This window comes from Sylvia atricapilla, chromosome Z, assembly GCF_009819655.1.
Source record: "Sylvia atricapilla isolate bSylAtr1 chromosome Z, bSylAtr1.pri, whole genome shotgun sequence".
Taxonomy (NCBI): domain Eukaryota; kingdom Metazoa; phylum Chordata; class Aves; order Passeriformes; family Sylviidae; genus Sylvia; species Sylvia atricapilla.
Genome location: NC_089174.1, coordinates 72074373 through 72087208, shown reverse-complemented (window position 1 = coordinate 72087208; position 12836 = coordinate 72074373). Strand labels below are relative to the sequence as shown.

At 40.5% G+C, this 12836-nt stretch overlaps 1 protein-coding gene across 1 annotated transcript in view; it reads left to right on the top strand.

Annotated features, from left to right (window-relative positions):
* PLCXD3 (phosphatidylinositol specific phospholipase C X domain containing 3) overlaps nucleotides 1-12269 on the top strand; it is a 28288-nt gene extending 16019 nt beyond the window's left edge. The window contains exon 2 of the mRNA XM_066338665.1: nucleotides 11532-12269. Within this exon, the coding sequence (XP_066194762.1) occupies nucleotides 11532-11688 (157 nt within the window). The 3' untranslated portion in view covers nucleotides 11689-12269. The remainder of the gene's footprint in view (nucleotides 1-11531) is intronic.
* Nucleotides 12270-12836: the final 567 nt, after the last annotated feature.

The window sequence follows — 12836 nt, the reverse complement described above, 5'->3', positions numbered from 1 at the left end:
CTGGGCTTGTTAATTCTAGGTTGTGAGGAAAGTTAAGTAGAACGAATGAGGAATAGCTCTGGGAATGCTGCTCCTAGTAAATGATTCACAGCAATGCCCAGGATGCTATTTAGGAGGATAGTGCCTCTGGGATCCAGCTGATTAACAAAGATGGTTTAGCTGTAGGAGTCCAGAGTTATAAGCCAGAAGATATATAAATTATAATGAGCAGCTTGATCCTTCTCTGTGGTGAGATGAAGCAGTTTTTGTGGAGGAGTCAGAAGGTGTGTACCTGAGGTCCAGGCACCAGGCTGGGGTTGTGGGGCACCACAGCACTAGAAATGGCCATGACAGCAGTGAAATAAGCATCCTTATTAGATGTGCTGTGAATCCATTTGGTACACACCTTGCAAGGGAAATGATAAAGCCAGCCTTGCAGATGCAGCATTGGTGAAGCAAAAAAAAAGAGACATCCGGAAGCAGAAGAAGTGATGCCTCAGGTGTAGGAAGGTACAGCAGAGAGGAGTTTGTGTGCTAAATGAAATCTTCTGGGAAAACAGAATTGTGAATGTTGTTGATTCTATTTGTGAAATGGGGACAAACTTGAAGACTAGTTGTATATAAGAAAAATATGTAAGAAAACAGTTATGTGTGATATTTTCTGTTAGTGTTTTAAAAATATTGAAGTGTTTTGACAGTTTTAAGAGACCGAAGAGTGAGAAAAGAATATTTAATTGGCTATGGTGAACATGAGCTACACATTTAATATATTTTTAATTAACTGAAAAACTGTGTGTTCCTATGTCATTTTGTTTCCACCATCTAATTATCTGACTTATTTTAATCACAACATCATTCAAATCAGAGCTGTAATTATGCCCAATTTCTGTTACTTGGATATGCTGCCTGAAACCCTTACTATATTCTTTCCTTCTTGCTGTCCAAATAACAGTAGGGATGAAAAACTACTGTTTCTCTTCTTTGGAGGTAATTCTTTCTCTTATAATTTTCCATTTAAACTTTGTTAGGTGGACTGCTTTGATAAATGTTTCATGAACAAAGCACATTTTCACCTTCATTCTAAACAGTAAGAAAGTATTAAACTCCTTGGAACACTCTAAGATGCATCTCTTTACTGCAACTTTCTCTTATTTTAATATGGCTATTTTCCTTGTATTTTTCAACTTTGCCTTCCATATGAATTATTCTGCATATGTCTGTCTGAATAACTTATTGTGGAATATACTGAATAACATACTATGATGAACAATCACCTGCAGATTTATACTTTTTGATTGTCTCTGTATTCAATAGCAAAGACCTCAAATATTTGTGAGATTCACTTTCATTTCAAGGTATCTGCAGGAAAAAACAGTTTTGCAAGCTACACTATTAGTCTGCTAAAAGAAATCCATATTTTATCTATTTACTTAAGTAATTTAGGTTGTTGTAGTAACAATTTCAATGGAAGTTGTGGAAGGTATGAAATTCTGTTGCAAGTCGTATAGTGACTTGTAGAAATTGTGCTGGCAGTCACAAATTTAAATAAACCTTGCCCTCCACCTAGCCACTCTGCTTTCTCTGCTAATGTTATATAACTTTTTACTAACTTTTCCTATTACTCAAAAGTTGGATTTTCATAATCACTCTGCTAATTCATCTGTGTTCCAAGGTTCAGGGCAGGGCTAAATGTTTGTAAAAATCACCTCTTCTCCTTTGATGTGGTAGATTCTCTTTCATTTTTCTCCACATTAAATTTCAGGGTGTTTCCTCTTCTGTTTATTTCCCCTCTAAATCTCTGTCTTCATTCTTGAATCATTCAAATTTTACATTTTCAAGAACGTGAGTTTTGTAGCAAGAAGATGAGCCAGCAGCAGCAAGTGAAACTCCAAAATGAGGAGTAGTTGAACAGTTCTATAGCTCAAGTACTCAAATAAGTTACTCAAAGAGCAAGACAGCTCTTTGAAAGGTCACAGATAACACATGCTGACAGCTTTTGAAGAAAACAACGGCCTTGACTGAGTCTGGTGGAGGAAACCTTGGCTGTGAATGGTCTGGTACTGGCTACAACATACTTCTGTGACAAAGGAGTTCCAGCTCTGCTGTCAGATTCTAACACCTGATTTGGATGCTTTAATATAGGGATTCAAGTGTAATGTGTGTATGAATAAATCATAACTCTTTTTTTAAAGAACTAGAAGATGGCTGCAGGGGGAACCCCAAACCTGTAGCTCTTCTTTTGACTAGTGACAGATATTTTCTTCTGTAAAGCAGAGGTTTTCTGTTTCACAGACAGTGGAGTAAGTTCCAATTCCAGTTTCCAGTTTCCATATTCCATGTGTATTGTCATTTACATGATTTTTTAAATGTTTCTTTAACAGTCAGATTTCTATGTGGAACTGGGAGCAGGACCAACTGTCTCGCACAGATAAAATATGCCTTATCTAGGTACCTGTGTTAATGAGTGTTCAGACTTTGTGTTTGTACTACAAGAGGTGGAAAGGAATGATGACTGAACACCGAGCTGACCTCCCTGATCTTCACTCTGTGATCTCCAAGAGAAAACTGATTAATGTAGACTCATAGAATAGTTTGTGTTGCAAGAGACCTTTTAAAGGTCATCCTATACCAGCTCCCTACCATGGATAGGGACACCTTCCACTAGATTCGGTTGCTCAAAGACCCATCCAAGCTGGACTTGGACTTGGGATGGGGCATTCATGACTTCTCTGTTTTGGTGCCTTACCACCCTCATGGTAAAAATTGCTTCCTAATGTCTAATCTAAACCATGCTCTTTTTCAGTTTGAAGCCATTTCTCATGTCCTGTCACTCCACACCCTAGTGAAGAATCCCACTTCTGCTTTCCTGTAGGCCTCGTTTAGGTACTGGAATGTGCTGTATGGTCTCTCTAAAGCCTTCTCTTCATGTTGAACAATCCAAATTTTCTCAGATTGCATTCATAGGAGAGGTACTTCAGCCTTCTGCTTCAGTGCATCATCTTCATCGCCTCCTCTGGACTTACTCCAAGGTCCATTTCCTTCTTGTTTTGGGGGTTCCAGACCTGGATGCAGCAGTCCAGGTGGGGTTTCACCCCAGTGGAGCTGAGGGGCAGAATCTACTCCTCCAGCCTCCTGGCCACAGTGCTCTGGATGCAGCCCAGGTTGGCTTTCTGGGCTGAAAGTGCACATTGCTGAGTCATGTTGAGTTTCTCATCCACCAAGAGCCCCAAGTGCATCTCTGCAGGACTTCTCTCAATCCCATCAGCCCCCAGCCTCAGGGTTGCCCTGACCCATGTGCAGAACCTTGCATTTGACCTTGAACTTCATGAGGTTTGCACAGACCTCTCAAGCCTGTCAAGGTCCCTCTGGATGCCATCCTTTCCCTCCAGTGTGTTCACTGCCCTGCATAACTCAGCGTCATCAGAAAACTTGCTGAGGGAACCCTCAATCCCACTGTCTGTGTGACCAACAAAAATGTTAAACAGCACCAGTTCCAATACCAGCCCTTGGGGAACACCACTTGACACAGCTTTCCACCTGGGCATTAAGCCACTGACCAGAGCTCTTGAAGTATGACTGTCCAGCCAATTCCTTATCCACTAAGCAATCCATCCATAAAATCTATGTCTCCTCAATTTAGAGACAAAGATATCATGACCAAGTCAAATGCTTTGTACAAGTCCAGGTAAGAGAAGCAGTTGATGAGATGAGTTTGTCTAATTTGATCTTCTGAATCACTGAGAAAAACCAGCCTTTGAAGAGAGACATCCTCTAGCAAGTAGTACTTTTCCTTTAAATCCTTTGGCTATTGTGTATTTCCCATATAAGGATAACTACATGTTTTACAAGCTGTTTTCAGTCATAATATAAAAGCTAAACACCATGATTTGTATTGCAGCAGTTCAAACTTTTAGCTCAGTCTTTGCCACTTCAGTTCCCTACTGCATTAACCAAGAGAGTAGCCAAAATACTAGAGTTGTCTCCTTAATGAGATCTTTTATACTACCGAGTCTTTTATACTACAGAGTACTCAGTTTTTTTCCTGCTGCCTGCATTCCTAATGTTATAAGTTAATGCTCTAGATGCAATGGCTAAAAACAGGGAATAAGGGAAAAATGAGATGTTGAACATTAATTACCTCCAGAAACCATCATTTGCTGCCATTTAATATCCCATTGCATTTTTGTACAAGATGTATGTTTAACAAATTCAGATGAAATGTTTTTTGAAGAGAGGGCAGGAATATTCCTTTTGAGCTCATTTCTGCCTCCCTTTATAAATGAAACGCAGAAAGCCAACATCAGTTCAGTCTGAGAAGGAAGGCATCTGGCCCCTGGTGACTCTGCAGAGTATGCTGCTAAGATAATTACATTAAAAGATGCATCTGACCCCATCAGGCTTGTCTATGTCATTTAAATAGATGCATTTCCAAATTGTATAAAGCAATTGAAGATGACCTAATTAACAAGTTTTTCAGAAGAATAAATTCAAGGTTGTTAGATACTAACATAAGTAGTTCTTGCAACATGTTAGCTCACATGCAGTAATGTTCACTCAGGATCCAGGGAAAGAAATTTCCACTCAGTGTTGCCCAAATTTTCTGGTTTGAGTCAGTCTGACCTTTGTGGTGCCAATTTTATGACAATACTACTGCTGCCTAAAGAGGATCCAAGGGGTGTGGAAGTGCATCTGAGGAGTTCCTTTCCAGCCTTTTTGTGCTGAGCTCATGTAAATCTCTGTGCTTCAATTCACTTGTTCCTCGTTTGTCACATTTCAACAGTTAGTGAGGATGTGATGTCGCCCTGATTTTCAGCCTTCTAATGTTTTCATTCTTAAACTGGAGTTTTCTCACTCAGTGCAACATAAACAAAGACTGATATTTTGTAAATACACATTCCTTCCAGGGGGAAGGACAAATTGATGGACTTCCAAGTTGACCACTCGGGTCAGACAGGCATTCCTCTCATCCCCCAATCCTTGACCAAATCCCAAAACCTATATAAATTGAGATTCCCAAAATAAAGTCCTTCTTTTTCTCATTCTCCAACTGACAGGTGAGTGTTCTTCTTTTGGTGTCCTCTTGCAACACTGTTACAAACCAAAACCTTGTCAATGAATCAGGGGACAGAGGGAGAGCAAAACCACTTGTTTTATTCCTGTTAATTCAGACCATTTCCATGTACTGTATTAATTGCGTCTTTACAGGTGTATTAGCACAACTGAGAGAACTGTAAATTTGGATCGGTGAGTGGAAACAAATGTCCAACATATAGAAGAGGAGGACTTTTTAAAGTAGTTTTGCCAGAGAGAAAATTATGGTAGAAGGATGTAGAGTAAAATGGTACCTAAGGCTCAATCTTTGCAGGGAAACTTATTTACAGATGCAGAATAAATCTTTAGCAGGAGCAGAGTGGGGGCATGGTGAACTCTCTTGAGCAGTGTGCCACAATGCCATTATTTCTGAGTACTCCATTTGAAGCTTATGAGGATGTATAAGGATATCTGTATCGGGGTGCTCTGAATACACAGAAAGGTTGTAACATCTCCCTCAGTGAGGGCTTGTAAATAGATTATACTGAACCAGGACTGGTTTGTATCACTGATAGTGTAGTTGATCCTGTTCAAGGTGGGCTGGATGAACTTGGATGACTTTTCAGAGTTCTTTCCAGTCACGATTTTCATGCTTCAGTGACACATGGGAAATCCATTGCTCCCACTGGAGCGATGAATTCTCAGCAACCTTGAAAATCCAAGGTGAGCATATGCTGAATTATGTGTTGTAGCAGACAGTGGTGAAATTAAATGGAGAGGGGGGAAATAAAGGAATATAGGGACTCTGGGTCAGGCTCATGTAAGCACAGCCTCCCGCAGCAGGGTGCTGGTTTTGTTCAGCAGTAACTGCTGTTTGCAAAAGGCTGCAGGGAGGAGGGGGTGTGCTTCACTGGACAGGGAAGAAATGCCACATGTTCCTTTGCCCTGAGCATGGAGACCTGCTGCAGTTCTCACTGGTGTTACTGGGAATGGTCACTTAATGCTCAGCAGCATCACACCCTGTGAATGGCACCAATTTCTCACTGTGGATTAGGTTGTACTAACTCTCTACACTCCAGAAGAAAACCTGTTCTCTGCCTTTAGTGATCAAACTCTGGTTAAATTGCAAATAGCCATTCTGTTTTGTGTTTGTGAAGTTGCTTTTCCTTCTCCTCTCCTGTGAAAGCTCTGCAGAGAGGAATGGCTGTTCCACGACGGGAGGTCCTGTCTTACAGCACTGCTGTCATTAGTCTTCTGTCATATTGTCAGGCTTTCATGACTCAGGCACTAAAAAAACCAAATAACCAATCCTCTTTCTGAACTAAAATAGCCCAAGAACAGTTTTTTAAAAGCAAATCTTAATACAACTAATTAGGTCATATTTTCTTTCTGAAAGCTTTTAATGGGACTCGCGATTTTACTGCTTGAACTGAAGAAACTTGAATGCTTAATTATTATTTTTTAAACAAAATTCAATGTCATTGAAGTCACTTGAGAGCTTTGATAGATTAAAAAAAAAAAGTGAGAAGAAAGATGCCTTGAATATTCAGTAACTTTAAAAACGGCTATGCTTGTTTTGTAGTTGAGGTCAGTATTTCTCAGCAGATCTCCTTTAATGCATCAGAAAACGGTTCCTGAAAGAAGAGAAAAACTTAAAAATAAACGTGCACATTTCTGCAAGCAAGGAGAACAGAATAAATAGAGGTAATACAATAAGTGTCAAAGCTGAGTCTAGATTTTCCTGTGTTGTAAATGAAAATTGCTGTAGCAATGGCATATGAGAAAGTACATGGCTCCTCAAAACAAAAAAAAGGTTGAAAGTGGTGGTGGTGTTGTAATGGTGGTGTAAGGCATGCTTGCAGTCATGGTGTAAACCATCCTGATACCCACGTCATGCCCAAATTAGGAGTACCTCTGACTTATGTAGTGAGGTGCCACCTGAGATAAAAGCTTAGGGCTCAGAAGAAATACAGCCATATCAGGTATCTCTGTTTGACTTTGCATTGTCCAGCACAAATAGGTGCTACGACCCTTACCACCTAGATCTCCTCTACTCTCCCCCCTTCTCATGCAGTCTTTGGCAGGTGGAAATGCTACTCCAGAAGGCTGCTGGCATCACCAGTAATGGACCTGTCTGCTCATGTGGAGGTGCCGTAGTGGTGGCTGGGGCTGGACCACAGCCCTTCCCATGAGGTCCTTCCCCATCAATCAGTCACATGGCTCTACTCGCACCATCCTGGCACTGAGGGGCAGCTGTCTGGCACCTCTGAGTTTCAAGTTAGTGAAAAGAAATGAGACACTCTACATATTCCTTCAGGCTAGAAAATTTATCACCAAGATTACTGACCTCAAACTGCAGTCAAACTGAGATTGCATGACATTCACCTCCTTTCCTGCCAGTATTCAAGCCTCTCAGCCTTGTGTCTTTGCCCTCCCTACAATAATGGTGCTATTAACCCCTCTGCTTCCACCAGGGATGTGGGAAAATGAATTGACTTCAGATGCTAGTTTGAGGGGCACTGCTGCACTGGCCTGGCAGGGTCAGATCTGGCCAACTCCAACCCAGGTCAGAGGAGCTGCAGCAGGATGAAAACAGTGCCCCAGGAAGTGAGGTAAGAGAAGAGGACTCCTCTCTTTCTCTCGGAACAGGTCTTGGGGAGGAACACACCTACTCTTCTCCCTGGCTCTATGCAAAGAAAGCAGCACCTTCTCTGCGTGCAGCTCTGGGTTACATGGTGGCTTCAGGGCCCACAGGGGTTAGAAATGATTCCTTGTGAGAACTGGGATTGTGGCCATAAGGGCTGGACTGTACCAGCTGTGGGAGGCACCCTAAAGCACAGATATCCTCCACAAGAGAGCCAGGACCTGCCTGACACAGAGGCGAGTAATGCTCTGAGGGTTTGCAGGCTGATAGGCTTCTGTGTATATCTCATGCATAAAATAATTTCTTACCAACCCAGCAAGATGGATTGGATTTGTGGGGCATGGTTTTGGTAGGGGGAGTGCTACAGAGGTGGCTTCTATGAAAAGTTTCTAGAAGCTTCCCCCATAGCTGACAGGGAACCACATAAGAATATCTATGAACACCATGGTACATACTGGGCTTTTTGTGAGTTCAGTCATGTAGGTGGTTTGTTCACCTGACTAAAACCCTTGGTGAGAACAACCACTAGTTTGTGGCACAATTTGGAAATTACAAGGCAGGGTTAACAAGGTTTGTACTGCTATCACAAAGGAACCCCAAGGAATATTAAAGCAGGCTTATTCTAATGATTATTGTGAGTATTTGAGATACATGCTGAAACTGAGCAACGTGTGGTTTCTTAGTCATCGGTGTAATCCACTCTCAAGATGGCACATAGGGAAGAGATGATCTGTATGGTTTTTGTATTCACTTCTTTTATAAACAGAGCTACACAGCCTACATCAAATCTTTAAGGTCAGTGGCATCTTTTCTTCAGCTATCGTTTTTTTAATAGGATTGTGTTATTTGGCTTTGCTATGCAAATAAGCTTTTTGTTTGATACTGTGATTCATTTCTGACTTATCTTTAAATGCTCTCTACTCTCATGAACAAAAGATTTCTGTGACTTTATCCAGCAATTTATGTATGAGCAGAGGGCCATGCAAATGTGTCCTGTGTGAAATACCTGTAAAACAAAAATAACCCATTCAACTAACCAAGCCAACTGCAGATGAAATGGCAAGGCAGGCTGACTTTAGAATAAACACTAATCAAAAGGAGGCATGACTGTTTGGTGGAGTCTGAATTACTAAGAGCACATTAGCAAAAGGAAAATAATATTTTGGTCAATATGGGTAAGTGTATGGACAGCAAACTGGATGGTGTGAAGAAAGAATTACATCAGAATAAGCTTCAGAACAAGTAAAAGACACCAAAAGAAGTTAATTATGCCTCAAGGTGGATGAAAATGGAAGGAAGGAAGGAAGGAAGAAAGGAAGAAAGAAAGAAGGAAAGGAAGGAAGGAAGGAAGGAAGGAAGGAAGGAAGGAAGGAAGGAAGGGAAAGGAAGGAAAGGAAGGAAAGGAAGGAAAGGAAGGAAAGGAAGGAAGGAAGGAGAAATGTGTGCCTGCCTACAATGAGTCCTTTCATCTTTAAACCTGTAACTCTTTGGGCTTAAACAGGATGGTATTAAATACAAAAGCAACATACTGCCATCTTGTAAGTTCGACCTTGTATCTTTGTGCTGAGTTCAGCAGTACCTATCACATGTGAAGATGCAATGGAGTTTACAGTTGCTCAGAGCTGCCTTTTGTCACTTTGGTGGTCTATGCTGTTCTTGTTAGATCTGTCCTGGTTCTGGCCGCTTGCAGAGCTTTTCAAGCAGTCCAAGCTGTGCCAGGTATTTACACCTGACCTACACCCTGTAACAGTTCTACAGAGAGCAGCTTTTCAGTATTACATAAACTTACATCTAAAGGTTCTGGCTTGGTCTATAAACAGCAGAATGCCTGAATTTGGTTTTATGAGCTGGCATGCATACATACAAATGCTTCAGTTGTACTGAATCAATGACTGAAATAAAATATATTGTTGATATGTGGATCTCATAGTAGATTCAAATATATTTTGGTGAAATAAAACCTTGGTATTCTCCTATGAAATCATAGAGAGGAATAATTTTAGCTGCTTGGGTTTTATTCTGTATAATTTTTAAAACTGACTGGTTCTAGTAGCCACTGACAAGTACAATCTCTGTGTGCTGATAGTTTTCTTTTCTTTAGATTTGTTTTCTTAAAGCTTTTGAGGGAAGATACAGGTTCAACATGTTCACCTTCATTTAAATTACCTTCAGACCAAAATTTTCCATGTACCTTGTGTCTGTGTACAAGAGTGCACAACATGCTGGTTTAGGGGAAACCAGAGATTTATAGACCTTAGAGCAAAGGGAGAACATAATGTTCATCTAAACTGACTGCAGCCCTGCCCAGACCTTAGATTCTTTTATTTAACTCAGCAGCTTGCAGTTGACCAAGAGTATAATTTTGGAACAGTACTCAGGCTTGATTTACAGACTCAAAGTGCTGCTGAGTTTGTCACAGTCATTGGGATTTTGCACCAATGGTCAATTACCCTTCCTCTGAAAAATGGTCTTTCTCTGAAAAATGTGTACCTTATTTTTTTAAATAAAAATAAGGTTACTGTTAATTTCTTTCTTCTAAAAACTGGAATTTGCTGCTTGACAGCCTCAGCAGGCCTAAAGAGGCTTTCATTTTTCTCACAGATGTTTCTTGTAATTGTTAGTTTGTATTTTCATAGAAAAATGTAAAAAAAATTTCTTTTTACTCAGAAATACAGGCAGATATCATTTAGACCCCAGTATTTCTGTGCTAAGGATCTGATACAACTAAAATCTGCCATCTTAGAAAAGAGTTGATATGATTATGGTGCTTTCTATTTCAGTTACCAACCACTGGTTTATGATTAAGTCTAATTAATTTATGGCTTGGGTATCAGTCTAGTGAAGAAAGGGTTTTTGGTATATGCTGTACTTACACTGTAGGAATCATGGTAGTTTCTGTGTTCCTCAAAATACTATTTTCAGCATTCCCTTGAGTATAAAAAATGCTTTGCAAATGGTTTGCGTTCTCTGTTACTTATTTTTCCATAAGGATTTCCCTTGGAGTCATATGGCCAGATTGTTAAGACAGGGTTAAGAATTTCTGTGGCCACAAAGCTGGGGAATAGAACCTCAGCTTCAGTGCAGCCAGGAGGTTACTTCCATTGTTCCAACCAAATCAAGTATAACTGCCTGGGTAATCCGGGGGGAGGGGGGGGGGGGGTGGGGGGGTGGGCGGGCGCGTGGAGAGGAGAGATTGGGACGATTTGTACTTAGAAATAAAGCTATCCTTTACTAGGTCGGGTGAAACTGTACCTAATCATCATAAGATAGATGATATAATTGTAACGATTGTTGGTAGCTGAATGTGATTATTATCTTAAACTAGAATCGTGAGAATCACAAGGGAAGATATTTACCAAAATTCATGCTTGGGTGTATACAATAGAACAATGGGGGTTTAATGTTTAACACAGAGTTATGTAACAAAGAATATAATACTGCATGTCTTCTGCACCTTTGTTGGAGTTGGATTTGGGTTTGTACCCCGGCTCCCAGAGCTCTCATTAATAAAGCACCGATGTGATCATTCGTGATTATGTGTTTTCCTCGCTAACAAGATGATATAAAAAAGTATCCCGTCCATGGTCCAGTTGTGCCTTGTGCCTAGGCAAAATCAGTAAATACTCTGAGCTTGCACGATCTTCCTTCCATTCTTTTCTACTGAGAAGTTGAACTGCAATCAACATACTATTTCCTCAGAGAATAAAAATTAAAAAGAGTTTTAAAAAAGCTTGAGCAGTAACCTGTGTTTTGTCTCACTTGGTTTCTTTCCCTTAGGAACCAAGTAAGATCAATGGGAGACGCTGTCGGTAAATTCTGCCTTGATGCATTTATCTCACTGATTTATGAGTAACTATTGTTCCTCTTTTCTCCTTAGGGCTCTTCCTGCAATGATGGAGTGGGTCCGAACTCAGAAAGCGGGAGAAAGTGGTGTGAATATTATTACTGCAGATTTTGTAGAACTTGGTGACTTTATCAGCACAGTCATAAAGCTCAACTATTCTCTGGATGAAGGTGAAGATGACACTACCTGATAGCACTATTATATGTGTGGTGTTGTGTTATTCAGAATTTGAAAAAAAAGAGAAAGATTACATTCTAAAAGGATTATATTGTAAAACACTCATCTTCGTGTAACACACTAAGGTGTTTAGGGCTTTAGTGGGTGGGCATAAGGGAAATGTTTTCATCATTTATGATCATTTTTCATATTTGTGTTTAACGTGAAGAGCAAAACTAAACATGTTTACAGTGTTTGATAAAAGAAGGCCATTTACAGGTTCTCCATGAGGTACCAAATGTGATTCATGTGTCTTCTGTGGTTATGAACAGTGCCAAGAAATTTGTTGTTTTCAGAGCAAGGGGATGTATATATTGTCCTCTTCCTGCTCACAGCAGGATTCCCAATGGTGTGAGCATTGCACCAGAAGACTGAGGACCGTATATCTGGCACGAAAATTTGAAGCTGCTGCATTTCATCTGTTAGGTGGTCTAACTGATCATATTCATCAATGAGCTGCGGGTTTAAATGCCTTTGTGATGTAAATCAAAAGTCATGCTTCTAATACATGCATAATCAGTGGACAGTAAACATGATGTGTTATGTACCATAATTAGTAGACAGCAAACATGATGTATTGTGTAGCTTGCACAAAGCACAGACAAAATCCTGCTTGCTTTTCATTCTCAAAATGGGGTTTTACAATGTCTTTGCCTCAGGACAAGCCAGCAGATGTGTGATACTGGCCTAACTCTGTAATCACAGAATGGCCTGGGTTGGATCCTTAAAGACCATCTAGTTGCAATACCCTGGCCACCAGCAGGACACTTTTCACTAGACCAGGTTGCTCAGAGCTCCATCCAGCCTGGCTTTATACACTTTCAGGCATGAGGTATCACAACTTCTCTTGGCAACATGTTCTAGTGTGTCATCGCCCTCACAGCAAAGAATTTTTTCTTAATAGCTAATCTAAATCTGCTCTCAGTCTGAAGCCATTCCCCCTTGTCTGTCACTGCATGCCCTTGTAAAAAGTCTCACTCCACCTTTCTTGTATTCTCCCACTGGGTAAGGGATGGCCCAAATTAGGTCACCCCAAAGCCTTCTCTTTTCCAGACTTTACAATCCCAATTCTCTCAGCTTTTCCTCATAGGAGAGGTGCTCCATCCCTCTAATCAACTTCAT